This window comes from Hyperolius riggenbachi, chromosome 1 (genome assembly GCF_040937935.1).
Source record: "Hyperolius riggenbachi isolate aHypRig1 chromosome 1, aHypRig1.pri, whole genome shotgun sequence".
NCBI lineage: Eukaryota > Metazoa > Chordata > Amphibia > Anura > Hyperoliidae > Hyperolius > Hyperolius riggenbachi.
In genome coordinates, this window is record NC_090646.1 from 289,473,533 (window position 1) to 289,500,482 (window position 26,950).

At 45.4% G+C, this 26,950-nt stretch overlaps 2 protein-coding genes across 6 annotated transcripts in view; both read left to right on the forward strand.

Annotated features, from left to right (window-relative positions):
- LOC137507692 (uncharacterized) overlaps positions 1-2,405 on the forward strand; it is a 342,997-nt gene extending 340,592 nt beyond the window's left edge. For all 3 annotated transcript variants that reach the window (XM_068233697.1, XM_068233698.1, XM_068233699.1), the window contains one exon: positions 2,214-2,405. In XM_068233697.1, coding sequence (XP_068089798.1) covers positions 2,214-2,342 — 129 coding nt within the window. In that variant the 3' untranslated portion in view covers positions 2,343-2,405. The remainder of the gene's footprint in view (positions 1-2,213) is intronic.
- Positions 2,406-16,271: 13,866 nt separating this feature from the next.
- UBXN8 (UBX domain protein 8) overlaps positions 16,272-26,950 on the forward strand; it is a 59,590-nt gene continuing 48,911 nt past the window's right edge. The window contains exon 1 of one of the 3 annotated variants that reach the window (XM_068233702.1): positions 16,272-16,324. Coding sequence is in view for 2 of the 3 variants with exons in the window: in XM_068233700.1 (XP_068089801.1) it covers positions 22,444-22,531 (88 nt within the window). In the remaining variant the exon portion in view is untranslated. Of the gene's footprint in view, positions 16,325-22,416; positions 22,532-22,638; positions 22,670-26,950 lie in introns of those variants that run through there. The other 2 variants (XM_068233700.1, XM_068233701.1) reach the window with 2 other exon arrangements.

Below are 26,950 nucleotides of genomic sequence, written 5' to 3' on the forward strand. Positions count from 1 at the left end.
TATATGTATATGTATTATGTATGTATGTGTATATGTATATGTATTATGTATGTATGTGTATATGTATATATATATATATATATGTGTGTATATATATATATGTATATATTGGGCAATTTTTTTTTTATTATTTTTATGTGCTGAGTGTGGGAAATCTGAAAAAAATGACGTGGGGTCCCCCCTCCCGAGCCTCTGTAACCCCTTGTCCCCCATGCAGGCTGGGATAGCCAGAATACGGAGCCCCGGCCGAGCTATACCAGCCCGCATGGTCCATGGTATGGGGGGCTCCGGGGGGGGGGGGGGGGGAGGGGCGGCCAAGCCTTCTCCTCCCCCCCCCCCCGGAGCCCTTGTCCAATCCATGGACAAGGGGCTCTTCCCCACCTCCGGTGCCCCAGGAGGAGGTGGGGGCGACGACTCCCTAGGGGGGTCCCGACGACTCCCCCTCCTAGGAGAAATGAGTATAGAGGTACAAAGTACTCCTTACCCATTTCCACAAAGGGTTAAATGAAATAAAAACACAACCACGAAAAAAGTCCTTTAATTTTCTTAATTAACCAGAAATACTTACCTGTACCTTAAAAAAAAAATTCCCACGCCAATATCCACGGTAATTGATCCAATGAACTGTATCCTCTTATGTTGCGATCTTCTATTAAGTTGATTGAAGATCTCCGAAGCCCCCCACCCACATATCAGAGAATGCGTCCTTTCGGATGCATAGCTGCTAGCTCCCGCTGTCTCTCCCCACCTGCCTGCCTGCACCTGTCAACCCCCACCTAGGCTGGCAGTCAGTGCACCCATGGGTGCGCTGGGTGCCAGCCTAGGTGGGGGTTGACAGGTGCAGGCAGGTGGGGAGAGACAGCAGCGGGAGCCAGTAGCTTCACGTCCTTCCGAGGACACATTCTCTGCTATACTAACGGCTCATGAATGAGCCGGATCTTTTTGTTGAATCGGTTCTTTTTTTATGAATCGACTTTTTATTTTACTTTAAAATCGATTTTCTCAAAAACTATAAGGTCTTTTTGAAAAAAAAATGTTTTCCTCTTGTTCCCACTGTTCTTCTTAACATTCCCAGTAATTTTGGTGTTGCTAGCTTTTAAAGGGGCTTTGCAATTAACCATTAAAGTCGGCGGGGGTATATTTTCCCACGGTCAGAAGGAGAATTTACATTGAAACTTTAAAATTGATTTTCTCAAAAACTATAAGGTCTTTTTGAAAAAAAAAATGTCCTCTTATTCCCACTGTTCTTCTTAACATTTTCTGCAAGTTTGGGGTTTCTAGCTTTTAAAGCGGCTTTGCTATTAACTGCTAAAGTCGGCGGGCGCTTAATTTTCCCACGGTCAGAAGGAGTTACTTTAAAATTGATTTTCTCAAAAACTATAAGGTATTTTTGAATTTTTTCCCCCCTCTTGTAGTCACTGAAAGATCTCAGGTGTTAGACACCTTGAAACATCTTTTCCATCACTTTTCTGGCCAGCATAAATGTTTCTAGTTTTCAAAGTTCGCCTCCCCATTGAAGTCTATTGCGGTTCGCGAACTTTTATGCAAACCGAACCTTCCGTGAAAATCGGGAAAATCGGAGGTTCGCGACATCTCTACTCCACACCACTACCTGTGTAAACAGACCCATTCCACTAGAAGTATAGCATCACACCCAGAAAATCACCCCAAACAAATGAGCCATTTCTGACAACAGAACCTGCCAGAAGGAGGTAAACAGGGGCTGACAGTCCTTTACATAGTCTGAAGAAGTTCTCACAAATTATTACCAGTTCCCATACAGCTTTTGTTTTTTTTTATTTCATCATACTGTTCAACATACTGTATTCTATTTTTCCCTCATAGCAAATATATGGGTAAATTACAAAAATCCTACATTTAATTAACAGCAGTGATAAAAAAAAAATCGGCTTTTCAAGACGAACATGCAGATAATTTTATTTTAGAGTTATTTTAGACCTTCTCCGCAGACAACTGCCTACAGTATATGAGCCACTTTCCCTCAGTTCTGCATTTTGCATTTCCTTTGTTTGCAGCATAGGCCTGGTTATTCTAAATTAGTTTGGTGTTTTGAAAAGCTCTCAAGATTTTTATTTGCATTGAAGATGTATAAAACTCAGCGTTTGGCAAGTAAGAAATGCAATTATCTGCATGAATAAGTAAATCCTTTACGTTCATTTTCCATATTTATGTAACTATGCTTTCTTGCCTAGATCTTCAACATGCTGCAGATGTGGAGAGACACTTCTGGCAAGCAAGCCCAGTCACAGACACTACAAAATGCTCTGAAGCAAACAAGCAATGCTGACATTTCCAATGAGATCTTCAATCTTAATTTTTGAACATTACAGATGTCATTAGACTCGGTGATGGGGGACTGCTGATCAGCCACATGACTAATGCATCAAGATGAAGAATAAATCATAACAAAGATTGCTTACACTTTCACAACTGAGCGTGCAGGCTTCCAGGTTAAGACTTCCTAAGTATACAACTTCTTTCAGGACTCAATAGAGAAACTTATTACAACTAGATTTCACAGCATTAGGCTACTTTAAGATTTTACTTTAACTACTTTAAACTACTACTTTAACTACTTTAAATGCGTGTCTAGTGGAATTACAAAATTGGATGAACACCCCAGCTGGTTGAGGCTGAACTCTAACAAAAACAGAGGTGTTGGTGGTAGGTGGTCCACACACGATGGATAAAGTTCAAAATGCTCACCATCTCAAACTAGCAATTGGGGGAGATACCGTACAGTATAAAGACTCTGTGCGAAACCTTGGGGTGATCCTGGATGGAAATCTAAAACTCAGACAGCAGGTATCAGCTGTCGTCAAGTCTTCCTTCTTCCATCTAAGAAATATAGCGAAAACCAAAAACTTTATCCCAGCTGAAGACCTACCTGCCCTGGTTCATGCATTTGTATCCTCCCGCCTAGACTACTGCAACGCTCTGTTCATCAGATCTATACATAAGGCTCTGCGCCCCTTACAACTAGTACAGAATGCTGCAGCCAGACTCCTAGCCAATGCGCCCTGCAGCTCACACATCACCCCAGTACTGCAAACTCTTCTATGGTTGCCAGTAAAATGGAGAATCCATTTTAAGATCTGCCTGCTGACATTCAAGGCTCTAAACCACATGGGACCCAAATACATAGCGGATCTATTGGAACTTTATGCCCCCCACGCACCATCCACTCTGCCAACAAGATGAATCTGGTTATTCCCAGGACACACTTAACATTTGGTGCTCTGGTCTTTTCCTATGCAGCCCCTACTCCAGTGTTCTCCCCAGGACCTGTTAGGTGGGCGGGCCGCCCGGCTGTTTTGAAACCCCGCCCGGGTGCTCCAAGGCCTGCCCGGATTTTACACAGTTCTGCTCTGCCATCACGCGCTGATGTGCGCTGCCATCCGCTCGCACAGTGCGGGTCTCTGAATAGCCGTCCCGGCTCCTGTAGAGTTCTGTCAGATCTTCAGATCAGCAGCAGCCCGCAGGGATATGAGAAAGAAGTGACTTCAAACATAGGAAGTGACGTAATTTCATGTATTTGAAGTCTGTGGCACATTACTGCACATCGCTTCTCTCTCATATCCCTGCAGCAGCGATCTGAAGATCGGACAGAACTCTACAGGCGGGCAGCGCAGCCGGAACTAGGGAGCACATCCTCCGGTTCCCTCCAGTACTCCCACCCACCCCCCGTCCGTACAGTGGCCTGGCCAGTGCTCCCCTGGGCTGCATCATGTGTATTCTCCTCGCAGCCGATCATGGCTTTGAAGATACTCAGAGTGAAGCAGATTGTCAGCGTGAAGCCGTACCAGATGTCGGGCACCAGCGAGCTGAGGAGTGGGTCACAGTGTTCCAGCAGAGTGGCAGGACAAGGTGCTGTGGTCGGGGTGGACAGGCGCTACTACATCAATGAGGCCATCCAGCTCATCCAGATCACGGCTGCCAATGGGGTGAGCAGGGGGAGGGGGTGACATTGGGAAAGGTTAAGGGGAGGAAGAGTTGTTAAAGTGCAAGCATACTGGATCAGGGCAGAGGGGTGCCCTATACTGCAGGGTGTAATAATCATAGAATGGTTGTGTATTTATAAAAAGAATGGTTGTAGTAATACTGCAATGTATGTGCTATAATGTATTGCGCTGTAAGAAGGGTGATGGGATGTGATCACTAATAAGCTGTAGGTCGGTGCAATAATATATGGAGTGTGGCAGGTGCTGTAAGGGGGTTTACTGAAGTGCAGTAATATGTGGAATGTGATAGTGGTACAGTATTGTATGAAATGTGTCTGAGAGTGCAATAACTTATGTTATAAGGAAATAGTATTGTTTGAGTTGTCTATTGGGAGATACTGTATGTGGAGCTGCGGTAAAGTATTAGGTGAGAGTAAAAAGGGTGAAGGGACGCATGGAACGAGATAGGGGGTGCAGTAATGCATGGGACGTGATAGGGGGTGCAGGAATGAATGTGATAGGGGGTGCAGGGATGCATGGGCCATGATAGTGGGTGCAGAGGACGTGATGGGGGTACAGGGATGACCTATGCTGTAAGCAGAGTTGCCGGCTCTGCATTCCCCCGGTTGCAACCCACCTGGCTACTTTTTCATGCCACCCGGCTGGAAAAAAGTTCTGGGGAGAACACTGTATTCTATGGAACTCACTTCCACAATCAGTACGAGAGGCTCTTTCTCTGGACAGCTTTAAAAAAGGGCTAAAAACTCATCTCTTTTTCCGAGCCTTTGAGACTGCATAATGCTGAGTCACATTGCTTTAAGTCCCGAGGGAGAAAAGCGCTATAAAAATATTATTGATATTGTTAGGGTGCTGCGTTCCCTGTAAAAACAGGAATGCAACAGACGCGCAAAGACGCATTGCACATTATGTATGAGGTGCAATGCATATGGTACATAGAAAGTATGCTTCACTGCACGAAGCAGGTGACTCAGAGCCGAGCATCGAAGCTGGGCATCGTCATAGCAGCAATGCTATGATGTGCGCCCCATGCAAGAGTAATTGGGGATCCGGCAATAGCCAGACCCCGAAGGGGGAATAGTATTTATCGCCGCCAGGGAGTTTAGCGCCAACAGGGAGAGCCGTCATTCAGCCCGCCCTGCTGCGCCTAACTCACCGGCGGCCGATTAATATGTACGCTCACGGCAACTGTTACATGCATGTACGGCAAAGCATGTATCACATTATGCCAACTGATTCCAGTGCAGCGCACTTCTTGCACGCCAATGTGATCACACCATAACAATGTAATTGCATTGCCTTGACCGCTATTTATATGTCTTACTATGAAAGGACATCTTTGTTCTCCAACAAACAATGCCAGTTGCCTGACTTTTGTGCTGATGCTCTGCCTCTAATACTTTAATCATTGCCCCAGAATAAGCATGCAGATCAGGTGCTTTGACTGGCTGCATGCTTGTTGCAGGTGTGTGACTCAAAGACAACTAAAGCCAAACACTCAGCATGACAGCCAGTCAACTGGCATGGTTTATAAGGGAATGTAGGTGGCAGCCTTTGTATTCCTATCAGGTTCCCTTTAAGAGATTATAATTATGTCTGTCAGCATTGACAACAGTTCATAATACACAGAGCCAAGAGTCACCGATTTCCACAAAAGGAATCTGAAGTGAGAGGCATATGGTGGCTGCCATAGTTATTTCCTTCTAAACAATACCAGTTACCTGAGAGATCAGTCCTGCTGATCTCTGTTTGCAGCAGTGTCTTATGCTGGGAATACACGGGTCGATCCGGTGGCCGATTAGCCGTCGGATAGACCCCAGCCGCGTCCCCGCTCGTCCGCGCGGATCGATTGCCACGCGGATCGAGAGGGCGGGGGTCGAGAGGCTTGATCGGGCCAGCTGAATATTATCAGCTGGCCGGATCAGCTGGTCGATACACGGTACAGAAACGTACCGTGTCTCCCCAGCATAAATCCCACACCTGAAATAAGCATGCAGGCTGCAGCTAATCCAGTCAGACTTCAGTCAAAGCACCTGATATGCATGCTTGTCCAGGTTATATGGCTAAAAGTATACTGAATCCGGCTATTTGATTTTTTAAAAAAAGGAAATACATAAGTCAGCCTCCATATGCCTCTCACTTTAGATGTGCTCACTCCCATCTCATTCAAACAGGCTCTAAAGTCCCGCCTGTTCATCCTTGTTTACCCTCCTTCCTCTTCGTCCTAGTCTCCTCCTCTGAATAGATATGCCACAGCTGCCATTAGGCCCCTCCTCTTAGATTGTAATCCTGTTTGGCACCATTGGACTCAGTGACTCTCCCTTCTCTGCTCCATTCATACATACCATAGTATAATATTTCCCCTATGTATTGTAACACTGCATAAAATGTTAGCTCTTTAAAAAATAAAGCTAATAACAGCAGTAATCCCTCAGAAGAACACCTCAAGGTCCAACACCCTTGCTGTATTAACTAAGTATTAACAGCGGCATAGCAAGCATATGCATGCACAAATATGACCATCGTTTATTCTGAATTTACTTTCTGCTCATACAGTAAATGAACATATAATGCGCTAACTGTGTCACCGCAAAATTTCTGAAGAAATGAGTGAGAGTGGCCATGACAGGATGTAGGCGGAGCTAACTGTAATGTAAGAATTCAAAAATACAGTTAGGCAAAGTGACACCCAAAGAAAAAATACCCACACACATAATAATAAGGCAGAGTACCCCCCTAACCACACACACGCACGCACGCACACGCACACACACACATAAGCAGCTGTTTGCATAAAAACACACTAATCAATGATAAATGTAAGTAATGGGCGTAGTGGTTAGCTCTCTCGCCTTGCAGCACTGGGTCCCAGGTTCGAATCCCAGCCAGGGCACTATCTGCAAAGAGTTTGTATGTTCTCTCCGTGTCTGCGTGGGTTTCCTCCAGGCACTCCGTTTTCCTCCCACATTCCAAAAACATACGGATAAGTTAATTGGCTCCTCCTAAAAAAATTGGCCCTAGACTACAGTACTTACACTACATAATATAGACATATGGCAATGGTAGGGATTAGATTGTGAGCTCCTTTGAGGGACAGTTAGTGACAAGATATATATATATATATATATATACACACACACACATATATATATATATATATATATATATATATATATATATATATATATATATATATATATACATACATACATACATTGTACAGCGCTGCGTAATATGTCGGCGCTATATAAATACTAAATAATAATAATAATAATAAGACATATTAATAAGTTAATGGATACCCAAAGTGACATGTGACATTATGAGATAGACATGTGTATGTACAGTGCCTAGCGTACAAATAACTATGCTGTGTTCCTTTTTTTCTTTCTCTGCCTGAAAGAGTTGAAATATCAGGTATGTAAGTGGCTGACTCAGTCCTGACTCAGACAGGAAGTGACTACAGTGTGACCCTCACTGATAAGAAATTCCCCTTTTTATCTCTTTCTGGCTCTCAGAAGCCATTTTCTGCTAGGAAAGAGTTTTATAGTTGGAATTTCTTATCAGTGAGGGTCACACTGTAGTCACTTCCTGTCTGAGTCAGGACTAAGTCAGCTACTCACATACCTGATATTTAACGCTTTCAGGCAGAGAAAGAAAAAAAATGAACATCGCATAGTTATTTGTGTGCTAGGCACTGTACATACACATGTCTATCTCATCATGTCACATGTCAGCTCGGGTATCCTTTAAACAGTTGCAGGGGTAACAGATAATACGATTAAAACAATAAAAGCACTATTCTCCGCGCAAAGGGTTTAAAAGAGTTCCATCAGCTGCCCAGAAGTAAAAGTCCTCAGAGAGACTCCAAACAAGCATAAATTCCAAACTTCAGCGCTGCATAGTCTCTTAAATTATGAATCCGTCACCAACACCACTCAGCAGGATGCCACTCTCCCATCTGCCAACCATTTCGCCCGACCTAGGTTTCGCTACCGCGTCCTGAGAAGCCCCTGAGGACGCGGTAGCGAAGCCTAGGTCAGGCGAAACGGTTGGCAGATGGGAGAGTGGCATCCTGCTGACATTATTCTTATACGCTTTATCAACTGAGGGTCCCTGTAATAAGGGCCCTTATGTGAGTATTTGTTTACCTTGTATATTATGAATAAAAGTGCCGGCTTTTAAATCAAAACAGAGAGCACTTAGATCTTGTTTGTTATATTATATCTTCTCATGCTGGGAGTACCATTTGAGGAATGATATCTGAAAAGTGACTACAAGGAAGACTTTGATCGTGGGGAATATTGAACGTGCAGACCTTATAATCTGGGTCCTATTAGAAGCTGGTAAGCCTGCACTGTGAGTGGTGTTGGTGACGGATTCATAATTTAAGAGACTATGCAGCGCTGAAGTTTGGAATTTAAGATAATACGATTACAACAGTGTGAAAAAGTGCAATGTGCTAATAAACACCACAAGTTATTGCAGATATTAATATAAATGCACAGTCCAATGAATAATGAGAACCAAGCAGCAAATGGCAGAGAACTTACAATTAAACCAACTGCCAATAGTAATCAATGTACTACACTGAGCAGATTAGTGCAAAGGAGAGAGATATGAAGTAAAGTAATAAGACAAGAGGAATTGGGTTTATCGTCACTGCTGAATCTGTCCCTCACCATGCAGTCAACCAGTTTCTACCTAGCATACGTGTTTATTAACGAATGCTCATACTGGGGTTAGTGTGCAGGCATATTATACAAACAAACACAGAACATTGATATCGCGCTTTTCTCCTGGCAGACTCAAAGCGCCAGAGTTGCAGCCACTAGGATGCGTTCTATAGGCAGTAGGGGTGTTACTGAATAGCTGCTGGCTTACTGAACAGGCTGAGTCAAGATTCAAACCCAAGTCTCCTGTGTCAGAGGCAGAGCCCTTAACCATTACACCATCCAGCCATCACTTAAGGGCATTACATCTCTCAGCCTGGCAAGAATAGCCCCTTACAGAGATACAGGATAAGACAATAATATATAATTATTGTGGTTGACTGTGTTGACACATGAATGAACAGCATGGACTTTCCTATGGAGTGGGTATGAGCAGCACATGTAGAAATAATCAGCCTTAGCTATGGCTTCTTGCATTTTGATTGGATGCTCAGAGAGGGAATGCCTGTTCAGTACAAAAAACTGACTACGAAAACCAACACAAAATAATAAATGCTGGGTAGTGATGTGCAAATGTATTGCAGTGCAATTTGCCAGCTGACCAATGAGCCCACTAAGTTAAATCATAAAAGTAGGGTCGCACAAGCTTTCAAAGGTATACCAAAACATCTTCTTTATTTATAAATACCTACAACATTACCCCAAAATACATCAAATATCATAGAAATATCCCAATTAATTTTAAAACCACCATCTGCGGAGCAATTTACTGCAGTATGCACGTGAACTATGAAAAAAGCTCAATATATGTACGCTATAGCTTGTCCTGGCCAGGATATAATACTATGTCAACATCACATACAACTGCGCATGCTCACTCCTTTCATCCTTGTGCCATATAGAACAACGTTGGGGGGCCCCCTGTATCATAAAGATTGATTGCGGAGCGCTTTTAATAAGCAGGATCAAGTTCCATCAATTAAGTATGGGTAGCATCTGCCGCTGCATAGAGCCTAGCGGTATAAGTTAGATCTCACCCATCTCGTTGTTCTAAAGCCACCTTCGGTATAAGCCTGGGTCAGATTGTATAATCCTTGAGTCCTACTCGGGGTGCGCTGGGATCAGTTGTCCGCCACCTCATCGCGCTATACCCCGGCAGAGAGAAGGACGCCAGCCCGGGATCCCACAGGCAGTATGTCAGGAGGGATGCTACGTCACACGCATCCGCGTTAGCTCCGCCCACCGACGCATTTCACGCACTCATTGGGCGTTTCATCAGGGTGTGTTCAAGCTTGATGACATCCCCATCTTTGTATCCTCTTTAGCTCCACCTCCCATCTCCGTCATCCTGTCACTCACTTTAGTCTGGTAAGCAATTCACTCTATTGGGAGGAGGGCTGTAATACAGATTTTTCCTCTGTGTGGTGGATGTTGCTTAGCGCAGCTTTCTAATGGACAATGTCTTTAGAGATACATATAATTTGTAACACCTTTCGTAGTTGCCAGCTGAAACAGTAACTTTAAATCATTGCAGCTCATAGAAAAGAGTAATATTTTACAGAAGGCATCATTCCTATCTTTCAAGAACATGATATTGTCCCCTATATCTTTAGGTCATGCCTGCCCCGCAGATCCACAGGTCATCAACTATCCAGTGACCCACAAAAGTATATGGTCACTGTTCAGTCACTACTATGCATTTCATCACAGCCATTTAAAGGTACAGTCCATGTCCATGACACATTACAGTTGCTGCGGATCCATGCATACCTCATGCTTTACCCAAGTATTGGACTCACTTTTAATAAATCGGGACATAGCAAGTCCCAAATTACCAGCAATAGGGAATATTTTCAGCTATACTTATTAATTTTCAGGAAGGGGGATAAATCCAACTCTGCATTGAGTCCACCCGGGGTTACACTCCCAAGTTTAAAGATCCACATGGCCCTCTTGCAGTACAAGACTTCATCAAAGTCATCCCTTCTCCCCGAAATTTTTAAACTGTAAATTCCCTTTGCTAGAGTTCCTTTTAAACTGTTCTGGTGGCAGTCCCTGTAATGATCATAGATAATGCCTGTTGCCTTCCCCCCAGTGATCTTCCCAAAATGCTCCAGTACCCTCTCTTTTAGTGCCCTCTTGGTCTTACCAGTGTATTTCAGACCACACGGGCATTGTATCATGTATATTACTTTCTTCGTATCACAATTAATAAACGACCGAATGGTGTATTCTTTTTCTCCCCTACAGTCATAAAACACATTGGTACGGTCCACATGAGAGCACATCTTGCATTTAGAGCATCTGTACATTCCTGTGGGTTTTCTCTGGTCTAGCGATGTAGAGGGGTTTCTTTGTAATTCACTATGAACTAAACGATCCCTAAGGTTTGGTGCCCTTCTTGCTGTTAAAAGGGGTATTGGTCCTACAATTTTCGCAACCTCTTTGTCTGAGGTCAAAATTGGCCAAAATGTGTGCAATAAATCACGCAAATTTCCCCAATGTGCTCCAAAGCCGGTTACAAGGCGCATATGTCCCTCCCTCTCCGCTCTTCGCGGCATCCCCCCGGGGGCCAGCAATTCTTGCCGGTCCAGGTTCCATGCCTTTCTTAACGCCCTGCGTAATACCGTGGGCGTATACCAGCGTTCACGAAATCGTTGATACATATCTCGGGCCTCTTTCCTAAAGTCCTCATCTCTGCCGCAGTTCCTCCTTAGCCTGAGAAACTGTCCATAGTGGATTCCCTTTTTAAGGGATTGCGGGTGGTGACTGCTTGCATGCAGTACTGTATTCCCTGCCGTCGGTTTGCGAAAGGATCTTGTGACCACCCTCTGTCCCTCTATTCTCAACAAGAGATCCAAGAATGGGATCTCCATACCAAATGAGAACGTCAAATGGATATTTTTTCCGTTAACATTGAGTTTGGTCACAAATTGTTCCAATTCATCCTCAGTATCCTTCCACACCAACAACACGTCGTCAATAAATCTGATCCAGAGGGCGACGTGTTCACCATACTCCGGGCTAGGGAACACTTGCTCCCTCTCCCAGAGTCCCAAATGCAAACATGCATAGGTTGGTGCACACGACGCCCCCATCGACGTTCCCCGCAGTTGTTGGTAATAGTTCCCATTGAAGATGAAACAATTTCGTGTCAAAATCAATCTCATCGCCTCAACTATAAAGGCATTATGAGCCGAAGCGGAGGGATGCGGCTAGTGGAGGAAGAAGGACATTGCCCGGAGTACCTCCTCATGTGGGATCGATGTGTAGTGAGACTCCACATCGATCCCGACAAGGAGGGAGCCCGGGGGCACCTCGAAACCGGCCAGGACACCCAGAACATCGCGTGTGTCCTGCACATAGGACGGTAAGGCTTCGACCAATGGACGCGTTTTCCTATCGATAAACTGGCCCAATCATTGGGTCGGACTGTCGATTGCAGACACAATCGGTCGTCCGGGTGGATTGGATATAGATTTATGAACCTTCGGAATCACATAAATAGTTGGTATGTTATAAGTAGTCACAGTGAGGAACTCATATTCTTTGATAGTAAGGATTTCCTTAATGTAATCCCTCATCTATCAGGCTATTGACCTGTTCTTTAATCATGGGAAATGGGTTTTCACGAAGCTTTCGATACGTATTAACATCGTTCAATTGTCTTTCAAATTCCCTTAATATATTTATCCTCATCCATGAGAACAACGTTTCCCCCTTTGTCACTAGGTTTAATGACTAGTAGGGGGCATTTTGTAGCTCTTCCATGGCTATTTTTTCTTGTGGCGTTAAGTTATTGTCCCCTTTAAGAGGAAAGAGATTTAATTTCCATAATTCCTGCTCAATTGTACTCAAAAATACATGCACATTTTTATTCTGGGATAAAGGGGGCATAAATGCTGATTTAGTCCGTAGATTAGTGTTAGGGGGGGGGGGGGGGGGGGTCGGGAAAACATTGTTCTCATTGTTGTGCAGGCCAGATGCATAATCATTTTGTTCATCCAGAAGTGATTCAAGGGCTACAATAGCTTCTCTTTCATTTGCCAATAGGCATTCATATTTGTTTTGAAAGTCACCGCCAGATTGTTGATTATCACCAAAAGCTAGCTTCAGCGTTACTTTCCTCAAAAACAAATAGATGTCCTTAAATATCTCAAAAACGTCACCTGATACAGTAGGAGAAAAAGATAAACCCTTTTCAAGCAATGAGATATGTGTTTCATTCAATTCAAATTTTGATAGATTAAATAACATTCCTGCTGGTTTCATCACCAACCCCTTGTTCCATGGATATTATTTTTTCTGGCTCCCACTGCGTGTTACTCTGCCTGGAACTTCTTCCTTTTCTTGTTCGTTTGTTATTGCTTCTTCCCTTCTGTTCCTCCCCCTGCCTCTGCCTCAATTTCTTCCCCGAACCCTTCTGCCTCTGCCTCTCCCTCTGTTGGGGGCACTCTCCTCTAAAAAAGTAACGGATTTGTGACTACTGATGGATACATCCGTATCTATGCTGGAGGGTTCTAGGCTGTCTAGTCCTGATGAGCCCCGCCTCCCTTTCTTTTTTTGCTTTCTTTTGCTCAATATGATTGATGGGATTGAGGGCCTCATCAGAGTTCCATCTAGCTAAATCTTTTTGAAACTTTTGAAACTTCTGCTGTTTTTGTTTTTTAATTGTAGCCTGAATTCTTTCAACTTGTTTTTTAAGATTATCATTAAACAAATTAAATTCAGCCTGCTCACTCAATGTATTCAATTCTGCTGCACTTTCCATAACTTCACTAGTGATTTCCTGTAACTGCTCTCTCTCCTCATCTGCCATCATTTTAAGTATTTCTAATCCTCATTCTAGTGCTTTTTCTTTCCACTTTGCCACGAACCGAGGTGTTAGTAAATTACCAGCAGGAATGATTCTTTCTAAAATGCTATCTGGAATGACTCCAGCTTTAACATATGATTCCAACAATGCTGCATTCCATTTTGGTTTCAACTGTTTAATTAGCAATCCTTTATGTATAAAAAATAATTCCTTTAATTCTGTTGTATCATTACCATTATCTATGGTTATTGTGGAGAAGCTGGCAGCAATCTCGCCATCCAGCTCATCCCCAATTACATAGGCCATTGCACACATTTCCACCAAACTTAAATTATAGTCAATCAGCAAGTTTTTGTTTAAAATAAATAGATGGGATCAATGAATACCAATTATTGAGTATTGGAGGTGTGCCCGTCAGCACATTAGCTACCCGTGTTTGCAAAAACACAATTGAATATTATATATAAAACATGATTGAAGCTAAATTGTAGATATACTTTGGCCCCAATACCTCAAAAAAATGAGACCACTAAACTGCAAATCCCAAGGTTTTTGTAGGGGCTCGTTGGTAAACCGCATTGCAAATGTGCCTAACTGTCCATCACTCGTTCCCCGGCTGTCCCCTCTCTCTCTCTCTCCTTCACCTGCCTGGTGTGCCCATTTACCACTAGGCTGAGGTCATGCCAGGGCTTAGGATTGGAAGCATAGAGATTTTTGAAGGGGCAGCTTGTAGTAGAGTAGGAGCAGCAACTGCAGAATGGGTGGCACCAGGCAGAAACGGCTGAAGGCGTAGCAGAGGCAGGGCTTGGTCTCTACTCTACACTTCGTAGCCAGAATTCCCTACGTGGTGCACTGCACACCAAGATCACAGTGCCATGATGATGAGGACTCTGGTTTGGCACCCCTCCATGGCTCAACACCCGGAGTGGTCCGCCCCCGCCACCACCCCATGGGTGCGCCACTGTGTATACAATGCATCTGGAAAGTATTCACAGCGCATCACTTGTTTCACATTTTGTTATGTTACAGCCGTATTTTTTTTTTATTACCTGTTTGGGTGCGTTTGCAATGTTGACTTCATATGCTAATGTCACATAATGCTTGCTGCTCTGAGCTATTCACATTCCTTCCCTATTCCATCATCACCCATGGGAGGTAGTCAGGAAGGAGCTGGGAGGAGACAGTAGTTTTATCCTGTAACCAAAAAAAACCAAACTGACCCTGCCCACAGGAGAGAACAATGGCGAGGGTGGGAGTGATCGGATGATGGTGCTAGCCTACCTTAGGGAACCCAGCAGGAAACCTCATAAGGAAATTCTGATACATAGGGAACAGTCCTGATACAGCTCTGTATAATGCCTGAAGAAGAAACTTCACGTTTCAAAAGCTTGCAATAAACCGTGTACAGTTAGTCATTAAAGGTATCACCGGAATTAACGTTTGTTGGTTTGATGTCTGCATTTCTGCTTCTCGACTAACACCAGACCACACTTCAGGCTGTAGAAAGGCCCAAAAAGCTTTATTTTTCAGTAGCAGATACAGAAATTAAAATGGCTAACATATTTCAGACTTTGCGTTCTTAATCATATCTGCTATTGCAAAATAAAGCTTTTTGGACCTTTCTATATCCTAGAGTAAGCAGACTTCGCCTGGAGCACTTCCAGTTGTTTGAGTTAAGTTTGACTGTGTTTCCAGCTTACTAGTTTCAGGAGTGAGATTCAGACACTACTGATGCATGAAAGATCAGCAGGATGCCTGGCAACTGATATTGTTTAAAAGGAAATAAATATGGCAGTCTCCATCCATATCCTATTTAGCATTCCTAATCTCAGAAATAAAATTTACCTATTGGGATGAGGAATCCCAATAGTAGTTGTAGTATGTCACCAGTCCACCAGGGGGCGAGCCGCATTAATTTAAAGAAATATTAATTTGTTAAACCAAGCAATTGATAGTAGCAAAAAAGTTTCTGTACCGTGTTAGCCAAACAAATTATATAGGTAGAAAAAAAACAACGTTTTGTAAGAAATAATACCTTTTAATGGCTAACTAATAGAGTTAAATGATGCAAGCTTTCTGGGATCTAGTCCCCTTCTTCAGGCATATTTCCAGATGTAAGCTGAAGTAAAACACTGATGCAGATAAATGGTAAACACGAAGATGACAGTTGTGCTGGTTACTGTTTATCCGTTAGGTGTCAGGTGATCAGCAGGCTGGATAACCTGCTGGATTTCATGTATGGTTGCACTAACTCACTGGCTCCAGCCTGCTGATCACCTGACACCTAACGGATAAACAGTAACCAGCACAACTGTCATCTTTGTGTTTACCATTTATCTGCATCAGTGTTTTACTTCAGCTTACATCTGGAAATATGCCTAAAGAAGGGGACTAGATCCCAGAAAGCTTGCATCATTTAACTCTATTAGTTAGCCATTAAAAGGTATTATTTCTTACAAAACGTTGTTTTTTTTCTACCTATATTAAACCAAGCAAGAGATACATGAACAAAAAGCTTTTCAACAGCTTTTTCCCCAACTTGTTGCAATGTCTCCTAAGGAGGGTCTTTCAAATACATGTACGTAAAACAATAACAATTCAGGTGCATTTGTGTCTGTGGTTTTCCCAGTCTACCAATAAAATATACAGTATATGATGTCTTGGAGATGTCATCCCATGATTTCTCTTCTGTACAATTTCATGCCACTGCCAATTTGGGATTCTATGAGCAGCACGTTTCTATATAGCTAGTTTCCTAGCAACCATCTGTGATAATAAGCCTGTATAAGCCATAACTGCTGTAAAACATTGTGAATGAGGGAATACTTATATCAGCATACTCTCAGGAAATCAAAGTATGTGATATTTTTAATTAATTAGTACAATGGATTCATTTCTCGTACAGGATATCAAACTGCTTTGACAATTGCTGTTCATTCTAGTAATAACAGTACTACTTCAAGGTGTCCTTTAGAACATAACCATCTCATACACAAACCTGATCTTATCCTGCAGAACCATAGTTTATCATTTGTTTTAAACCTCAGAAAATGTAGAAGTCACGGAAAAATGTATTAGTGGTGTGGCTCTTATCGGTTTCTAGCATGTGACTGAATCTCAGTCAAAGTTATCTAAGGTAAGCACAAAGGTATGTTTATGTTGGATCCACATCCCTCCATGCATCATCCATTCCTCTCTTCTTTTCCCCTAATCCTCGAAAACACTCTTTGAAAATGTGACTTCTGACTTTATGCCTAGTACGGGGTGGCTAGTTTGGGTGTGTTAACACTATGCACATTGCATTACGCTGTGTGGCTGCATGTGAAGTCATTTCACTGACAGTTGTACAGGCAGGTTAAAGCCATACACTAATAGATGGCCACTAGATCAGGCCACACTGTCAGATCAAATCTGATCTAAAATGGATCAAACCCTTCCCCACACTGTAGACACTCATGTCAATAGTGGTTACTAACACACAAAAAGAAAAAAAATTGGGTCCCAGAGCCAGCCGCTACACAAATGGCCACGGTTTTGCCCCAACAACGCGTACGCACGTTATGGCAGCCGGTGAGTTGGGCACAGGGCAAGCCGAATGATGGCTCTCCCTGCTGCCGCTAACCTCCCTGGGGCGTTAAATACTATACCCCCCTCCGAGTAATTTCTGGTCTGGAGGTTGCCAGATCCCCGAATTACTCTTACGTGGGGCACGCATTGTAGCATTGCTGCTATGATGGCGCCCAGCTTCGTCAAGACCCTCTATTGTACCAGACTCCCCGGCGCACATATTTCCATTTATAGTTGCAATTAACACAGGGCCGGATTTACCATAAGGCACTGCAGGCATGTGCCTTTAGGTGCCTGATGATGGAAAGGAAGCAGCTCACTCCCCTCCCAGAGTGCCTTGCTCCCTCCTTGCCTTTGCAGAATCTTGATGAGGGTATAAATGATGGGTTACTCACTCAGCATTTCACTAATGAGATCTCCCTTCAGTCAGGGGCACCTCTATCTACTTAAAGAAAACCTGAACTGAAAATTAAAAGTCAAAATAAACATACACAAGTCATACTTACCTCCCGTGTAGTCTACTCCTCAATCTCTTTCTCCTCTCCTGCTTCCTGTTTGTCCACTGTGATCAAGAGAATTCTCCGTCCTCCATTTTGAAAATGGCCATTACCCCATAACAGCTTCCTGGTCAGCAGACTGCTAAACTGTCACATCGCCCACTTGAGCCATAGGGAAACAGACATTTCTTGGCACATCAGTTGCCCTCTCAGCTATAACTGACAGCAACTGATAAATAACTGACAGCAACTGATATATTTCAGTTCTGACAAAATGTTGTCAGAATTGGAAGGGATCATTGTCAGAAGAAAATGGTGAGCTTTTGAAAGGAACTGATGGCAAGGTAACTATGTAATGTTCATTTGAAGTTCCCTCATGTGTTTATTTTAAATAATTTTACTCAGTACAGGTTCCCTTTAATATTGAAAGTAGTTCTAGCTACCCAATACTAAAGAGAACCTGTACTGAGTAAAAATATTTACAATAAACACATGAGGTAACTTCAAATGAACATTACATAGTTATCTTTCCATCAGTTCCTCTCAGAGGCTCACCATTTTCTTCTGATCCCTTCCAGTTCTGACAATATTTTGTCAGATATGAAATATATCAGTTGCTGTCAGTTGTAGCTGAGAGGAAAACTGATGTACCAGGTAAAGTTCCATGTTTCCCTATGGCTCAAGTGGGCGATGTTACAGTTTAACTGTGTGCTGACCAGAAAGCTGTTATGGGTAATGGCCATTTTCAAAATGGAGGACGGGAAATTCCCTTGATCACAGTGAACAAACAGGATGCGGGACAGGAGAAAGACACTGAGGAGTAGACTGTGTGGAAGGTAAGTATGATTTGTGTATGCTTATTTTGACTTTTAATTTTCAGTACAGGTTTTCTTAAGGGGCACCTGTAGCTACCTATGTCGGGCAAGGGAAGTAAGGGAGACGTGACAACTGGGACACCCAGCACACTTGTGGTGTGGTTTGGTGGGGGTTTGTAGGTACCAGAACATCTGTGCCTATAGGCTCCTCTGAGGTAAATCCGGGCCTGAATTAACATGTTCTCGATAGCGGCATTGCAATCTTTGGTGGCAAGTGCGGTTGAATGTGGGGTGTGGTGGACACCAAAGTCTAGTTTTTCAGAGGGCATTGTGAGACCTAAGGCCGGCCCTGGGTCCTACCATATTCGCTACTGACTGTGAATATCTGCAGTGACTGCTGTCACCTCCTGCATGCTCTGACATATGTTCCAGCTTGTACTATCAACAGCAGCTCTAGCTTTCTCATGCAGCTCCTAGCAACTCCTCCATCTCACCCATTGCAAGCAGCTCTTATCACCATCTGCAACTCTTGCCATCACCATCTCCAAATGCTCCTACCATCTTCTCCAGCTCCTTGCAGGTCCTGTCTTCTCATCTCTGGCAGTGACTGCCATCTCCTGCAGTCTGCAGAGAATGTCTCCTTTAACTAATCTCTTACAGTGACTGTTGTCTCCTGCAGTGAATGTCTCCTTCAATTATATGGTGTCGGCGCTTGACTTTCGGTGTTGTTACTTCACAACAGAAAGAAACTCCGTCCTGTTCCACTTCTCTGCTCTTATCATGTGAAGAAGCGTTCATCCGGGCTAAGTTAAATGGCAACCAAAATCACAGAACATACAAGACAGTCCGTGCACAGCTCCTTTAAATCACATTTATTTCCTCTTGCATTTTCTTCAGCAGGCATGTAAATACATTCACAGCTATGTGGCATAGGTAAAGTGGATCGATCTGACCTGTTCCTGGATCAAGGGCGGGTGCGGGAGTGTGACCAGGGGATGAGAGGATGGCGCAACAGCCGTTTCGCGCCGGTGTGGCGCTTGTTCACGTGCGTGTGTCCTGGGCGATGGCGGCGTGTCTGGGCTTCCGAGATGTTACCGAGAGGCCCCGCCCACCACACTCGCCAATGGCCCGTTATGCTGGACAGTGAAAAGAGGTGAGAGGTGAGGGGGAGGGGACTGGCCATATGACAGTACTGCAATGTGGAAAGTGCTTTCGCTATGTGATGCATTAATGAATAAGGAATCGCCAAAACATGGTGAGACAATTTAAATGTGCTCATTGTTATTATACACAAGTGCCTCGTGAGAAGGGCTTCAAATACTTACTCGTTTTGGCTAACATGCCAAAAGATTATAAAAACATTTGGATTCATATGTGTGGCAATCTGAATTGTGTAATCGCTTCATGCCCATTTAAAAAGACCCACATTACTTTGGATGTACCTATTAACATAACTATTCTCCAGGTTCCCTGTATTCTTAAAAAAGACCTATCTTTATTCAAACTAACTATTTTGTATAAAAGATATCAACACCTCCTATCCCTAATTAAAATCACTGTAAGGTTGGGGGGAGAAAGAGAGAAGAAGAACGAGGTGAGGACAAACCTCTGTATTGAGACCTCAAAGCACCCACCCACTCTCACACTACATTATGAGGCTGTCTAAGTCCAGTCCAGCCTCACCCCCTACATGATCCGGGGTACTACAAATGAAGGATATGAAAGGAGGTGGGAAATACTCACATGGGTGGGGATGGGGAAAAGGGGAGGGGTATATTCCAAGATATAGAATGAGAATTCAGCTGGTTACACGAAACCCCCCACCTACCGCAGAGGTAAACTAGGGGTACTTGTAGAAGCACATTACGCCTCAATGGAGGGTAAACCTCCCTGGGGTGCTGATTTACGGTGGGTGTGGTACCTCTGCGGTAGGTGGGGGGTTTCGTGTAACCAGCTGAATTCTCATTCTATATCTTGGAATATACCCCTCCCCTTTTCCCCATCCCCACCCATGTGAGTATTTCCCACCTCCTTTCATATCCTTCATTTGTAGTACCCCGGATCATGTAGGGGGTGAGGCTGGACTGGACTTAGACAGCCTCATAATGTAGTGTGAGAGTGGGTGGGTGCTTTGAGGTCTCAATACAGAGGTTTGTCCTCAGCTCGTTCTTCTCTCTTTCTCCCCCCAACCTTACAGTGATTTTAATTAGAGATAGGAGGTGTTGGTATCTTTTATACAAAATAGTAAGTTTGAATAAAGATAGGTCTTTTTTAAGAATACAGGGAACCTGGAGAATAGTTATGTTAATAGGTACATCCAAAGTAATGTGGGTCTTTTTAAATGGGCATGAAGCGATCACACAATTCAGATTGCCACACATATGAATCCAAATGTTTTTATAATCTTTTGGCATGTTAGCCAAAACGAGTGAGTATTTGAAGCCCTTCTCACGAGGCACTTGTGTATAATAACAATGAGCACATTTAAATTGTCTCACCATGTTTTGGTGATTCCTTATTCATTAATGCATCACATAGCGAAAGCACTTTCCACATTGCAGTACTGTCATATGGCCAGTCCCCTCCCCCTCACCTCTCACCTCTTTTCACTGTCCAGCATAACGGGCCATTGGCGAGTGTGGTGGGCGGGGCCTCTCGGTAACATCTCGGAAGCCCAGACACGCCGCCATTGCCCAGGACACACGCACGTGAACAAGCGCCACACCGGCGCGAAACGGCTGTTGCGCCGTCCTCTCATCCCCTGGTCACACTCCCGCACCCGCCCTTGATCCAGATCCAGGAACAGGTCAGATCGATCCACTTTACCTATGCCACATAGCTGTGAATGTATTTACATGCCTGCTGAAGAAAATGCAAGAGGAAATAAATGTGATTTAAAGGAGCTGTGCACGGACTGTCTTGTATGTTCAGCCCATAAATGATGCATCTTCGGTGCAGTTTTTTAATCAACTTTAAGGGCTCGTTCACACTAGGGGCGTTTTCGGCCTTTTTTCAAGCGCATGCGATTTATAAAATCACCCACAATACGCTTGTTCAATGAATCTCTATGAGAAGGTTCATATCAGCGTGGTTTGTGTGCTTTGCGCTCAGCAAAGCGGTGCCTGTACCATTTTTGGGGCATTTTTGCTATAATGGAAGGTATAAGAAGAGCACTAAACGCTCACAAAACCGATTGCGTTCGCGTTTTTTAGAATAAATACATTGTACTCTTTTCCGGGTCAAAGAGTTCACTTCCTGACTTGCATCAGAGTGAATTACAGAACTGCTCTGTAAAAGTGCTTAGGAAAGCGCTTTTACCAGAAATGCAGAGCGCAGTGGAGCGCTGGAAAAAGCGCACAAAAACACAAAACGCTTGCGTTTGTGTGAATGAGGCCTCAGGGAATGTCCAAGCAAATAAAAAAAGACCATCTACTTACCCGGGGCTTCCTCCAGCCCCTTGCAGCCATGTCCCAAGCCGCAGCTCCGCTCTCGGCCCGGGGTCCGTGCTGGTGCAGAGGCCGACCTCGCGAGGTTGTCAGCCAGCGGGACCATGGAAGGGACCAAGAGGATGTTGTGGGACAAGTCCAGATGTCCTTTTCTTTTTCTTTTGCACTGTGTAAGGTCCCTTTAAACCTGCACAGAAGCAGTAATTATTTGTATCTCACTATTTCCCACCTTGCTGTCACAAATTTGACATCACAGAAGCAATAATGAACCTATAGAACTATCACATTTCAAAAAATGTATTCATTTAGTGAACTTGTGTATGTAAATGAAAACTGACTTAAATATTTTGTTCTTATTTTCGCACTTCTTGAGCCAGGCTCTGTAATAATTCTGTGCTGGCTACCTCTCGTCAGCTTGTCTCGATACATTTTCCCAGGCAAGTGGTCCTTTGGTCCCAAAAGGCCCTTTGCACTTTCTTATCGCATTACGCTATTTGCTTCTTCCAGCACAGCACAGGCTTCCCCGGGACATCAGCGCTCAGTGCTCACAGGTATGTGCAGCGTGGGGAGGAGCGCATGTCCCCCCGCCGTCACGTGGTGCTCAGCTGAGCTAACACATACACAGAGCACCAGGAAGAACAGCACAGCGATGGCAGCGGCCAGGAGCAGGACAGCGATCTACTGCCTACTGCTCACTTCCTTTTTCATTCTTCTCGTCTACAGGAGTCACCCGCTAGGTACATCACCCAGTATACAGCTGGCTGTGGCGCTGAGGTCTCAGTATTGAGTACTGCCTTCTCATATAAACAGAAGGTGCTGGGAGAACCACTGCTCCATTCCTTTGCGTTCCACCCCCCAGATGAGCGCTTTTATGTGTAGGCAGCGTTCTTTTCTCTGTTGGCATTTTTTAGTAGGCAAAGCTGCTGTAAGGAGATTAGGTGGCTGCTATTGCAATCATCTGTTACGATGTTACCTGGAAGTACTGAGATGTCAGGGGTGCTGATGTGGCACGTCTTAGAGGTTTGCTCAGTCAGATGTGTAGCTGTAGGTAATGTCACTTGTAATGTACTCAGTGCAGTTTCTAGGCTAAAATGCACCCAGGGCGAGGGTGTAAAAATTGCGCCCCCCCCCCCCCCTAGGTTAGATAGGTAGGTGCCTCTCAGTATAGGTTAGATTAGGTAGGTGCCCCCTAGTATAGGCTAGATTAGACAGGTGCCCCCCAGAATAGGTTAGATTAGGTAGCTGCCCCCCAGTATAGGTTAGATAAGGTAGCTGCCCCCCCAGTATAGGTTAGGTAGGTGCCCCCCAGTATAGGTTAGGTAGGTGCCCCCCAGTATAGGTTAGATAGGTAGCTGCCCCCCAGTATAGGTTAGATTAGGTAGCTGCCCCCCAGTATAGGTTAGATTAGGTAGCTGCCCCCCCAGTGTTGGTTATATTAGGTAGCTGCCCCCCAGTGTAGGTTAGATAGGTAGCTGCCCCCCAGTGTAGGTTAGATAGGTAGCTGCCCCCCAGCGTAGGTTAGATTAGGTAGCTGCCCCCAGTATAGGTTAGATAGGTAGCTGCCCCCCAGCGTAGGTTAGATTAGGTAGCTGCCTGCAGTATAGGTTAGATAGGTAGCTGCCCCCCAGTGTAGGTTAGATTAGGTAGGTGCCCCCCAGTGTAGGTTAGATAGGTAGGTGCCCCCCAGCGTAGGTTAGATTAGCAGCTGCCCCCCAGCGTAGGTTAGATTAGGTAGGTGCCCCCAGAATAGGTTAGATAGGTAGCTGCCCCCCAGTATAGGTTAGATTAGGTAGCTGCCCCCCAGTGTAGGTTAGATAGGTAGCTGCCCCCCCAGTGTTGGTTATATTAGGTAGCTGCCCCGCAGTGTAGGTTAGATAGGTAGCTGCCCCCCAGTGTAGGTTAGATAGGTAGCTGCCCCTCAGCGTAGGTTAGATTAGGTAGGTGCCCCCCAGTGTAGGTTAGATAGGTAGCTGCCCCCCAGCGTAGGTTAGATTAGGTAGCTGCCCCCAGTATAGGTTAGATAGGTAGCTGCCCCCCAGCGTAGGTTAGATAGGTAGCTGCCCCCCAGTGTAGGTTAGATAGGTAGCTGCCCCCCAGCGTAGGTTAGATTAGGTAGGTGCCCCCCAGTGTAGGTTAGATAGGTAGCTGCCCCCCAGCGTAGGTTAGATTAGGTAGCTGCCCCCAGTATAGGTTAGATAGGTAGCTGCCCCCCAGCGTAGGTTAGATTAGGTAGGTGCCCCCAGAATAGGTTAGATAGGTAGCTGCCCCCCAGTATAGGTTAGATTAGGTAGCTGCCCCCCAGTGTAGGTTAGATAGGTAGCTGCCCCCCCAGTGTTGGTTATATTAGGTAGCTGCCCCGCAGTGTAGGTTAGATAGGTAGCTGCCCCCCAGTGTAGGTTAGATAGGTAGCTGCCCCCCAGTGTAGGTTAGATAGGTAGCTGCCCCCCAGCGTAGGTTAGATTAGGTAGGTGCCCCCCAGTGTAGGTTAGATAGGTAGCTGCCCCCCAGCGTAGGTTAGATTAGGTAGCTGCCCCCAGTATAGGTTAGATAGGTAGCTGCCCCCCAGCGTAGGTTAGATAGGTAGCTGCCCCCCAGTGTAGGTTAGATAGGTAGCTGCCCCCCCAGCGTAGGTTAGATTAGGTAGGTGCCCCCCAGTGTAGGTTAGATAGGTAGCTGCCCCCCAGCGTAGGTTAGATTAGGTAGCTGCCCCCAGTGTAGGTTAGATAGGTAGCTGCCCCCCAGCGTAGGTTAGATTAGGTAGCTGCCCCCAGTATAGGTTAGATAGGTAGCTGCCCCCCAGTGTAGGTTAGATTAGGTAGGTGCCCCCCAGTGTAGGTTAGATAGGTAGGTGCCCCCCAGCGTAGGTTAGATTAGCAGCTGCCCCCCAGCGTAGGTTAGATTAGGTAGGTGCCCCCAGAATAGGTTAGATAGGTAGATGCCCCCAATAATGGAGGGGGGAGCCGCAGGGAGGGCAGCCCGACCTCTCCCTCCCTCTCCTCTCCCGGGCGCCCTCCGTGCTCCCCCCTCAGATGCAGAGTTCGTGAGCAGCAGGGATTGGGAAGCGCTGTTTACAACTCACCGGCTGCCTGGCTCCAAGCGCTGCTCTCTCGCCGCTGGTCTCCCCTCTCTGTATACATACTGATACACGCTGCTTCCGGCTACAGGAAGCAGCGTGTATCAGTACGTATACAGAGAGAGAGAGAATGGAGACCAGCGGCGAGAGAGCAGCGCTTGGAGCCAGGCAGCCGGTGAGTTGTAAACAGCGCTTCCCTGCTGCTCACGAACTCTGCATCTGAGGGGGGAGCACGGAGGGCGCCCGGGAGAGGAGAGGGAGGGAGAGGTCGGGCTGCCCTCCCCGCGGCTCCGGCTCCCCCCTCCATTATAGCGCCCCCCTCCCAACAGCGCCCCGGGCGGCGGCACGCTCCGCACGGGGCAAGAAACGGGGCTGCATAAAATTGTAACCATTGGGAGAGCAGTCCTTTCAGTCCTGGTTGCATTGCATGCATTGTGACTCACCCACATTGTAATTGTATTGCCACCTATTGGGATTCGAACCCTGGGGAACGGTTTGAGCCTCTACACGCGTAGATGAGGCTCCGATGTTACTTATCAATCAAGCCGCTGATGCGGCTCGATTGATAAGATCCGACAGGTCGGATCTTTCTACCGCTGATTCCCTGCTCGTTCCCCGCGAGGGGACAATGGCAGGGAAACGAGCAGAAGATAAGCGGCGCTGGGACAAGCTGGTATCGAATCTGGCGAGCGGGGACGCGGAAGAGGCGATCCGGCGGCTATTCAAGCCGCCAGATCGGAGCATCATCTACGCGTGTAGATGAGGCTCCAGTTCAGTGCACATACATTAATGGCGATGCATTCTCTTGCTTTGGCAGGGGTGGGAGGACGGTGTTCCAACATTTCAGCATACCTGACAAAATAGCATACAAATGCTACTGAGCATGTGCTGATTCATGCAGATCATAAATTAACCCCATAATGCCCATCAGCAGCACTAACCTTGCAACCTGAGTTAGCAGCCTGGGTCCTGGTGTGCAATGTCCACTATCCAAGTGGACATAGAGTTAGAATAAAAAGTTGTCCAAGCGAAGTGAGGACCGAGCCCGCAGCCCAGCGAGCTAAGCAAGCGGGCAAGGGGACACTGATTCTACTAAAAAGGAGAATATCACTTTAAATGTATGCTATTTTGTCAATATATGCTTTACCACCATGGATGTGGTAAGGACAGAACAATAGCTTTGGTCTGCTTTTGGACCAGATGATTTGGCAGGCAAGTCTCTTGCTGACGCATCTGGGCTGCCATACACAAGCTAAATTCTGGCAGTTGGGCTTCCTAGACTTTAGGTCATCATAGGGGTAAGGGTGTAATGTGAGGTGGGACTTATCTGAGTTTTTCTGGGGGCTTTTTATTAGCCTCACCATTTGTATTTTTATTTTGCTGTAAACAGTGTTGGAGGCATGAAAGAACAAATGGAACACACCTTGTTTAGTTTAAATTTGTTAAGTCACAAAGAATATAGATGAAATACGTTACTTAAAGGGATACTTAAGTCTGGCCAAAAAAATGAGTGTAACTCACCTGGGACGTCCCTCAGCCCCCTGCAGCTGATCGGTGCCCTCGCAGCTCCGCTCCGATGCTCCTGGACCCGCCGGCGACGACTTCCGGTTTCGCCGTCACCGGCCGACAGGCATGGGAATGCGAGTGATTGTTCGCGTTCCCAGCCACAATAGCACCCCCTATGCGACTATTGCAGCAGTCGCATAGGGGGTGCTATTGTGGCTGGGAACGCGAACAATCACTCGCGTTCCCAGCCTGTCGGCCGGTGACGGCGAAACCGGAAGTCGTCGCCGGCGGGTCCAGGAGCATCGGAGCGGAGCTGCGAGGGCACCGATCAGCTGCAGGGGGCTGAGGGACGCCCCAGGTGAGTTAAACTCATTTTTTTGGCCAGACTTAAGTATCCCTTTAAGATGCCCATTCGCTTGTCGATTTTCCCTGGCAGATTTAATCATTGTGATCGAATCTGCCTGGGATGGATGCTGCAACATGGCTGCCCGATCCTAATTTTGATTTGATTTTTGAATGAAATGAATTGAGACTGTTCTTCGATTCAGACAGAAAGATCTTGCTCGAAAAGGGGTTT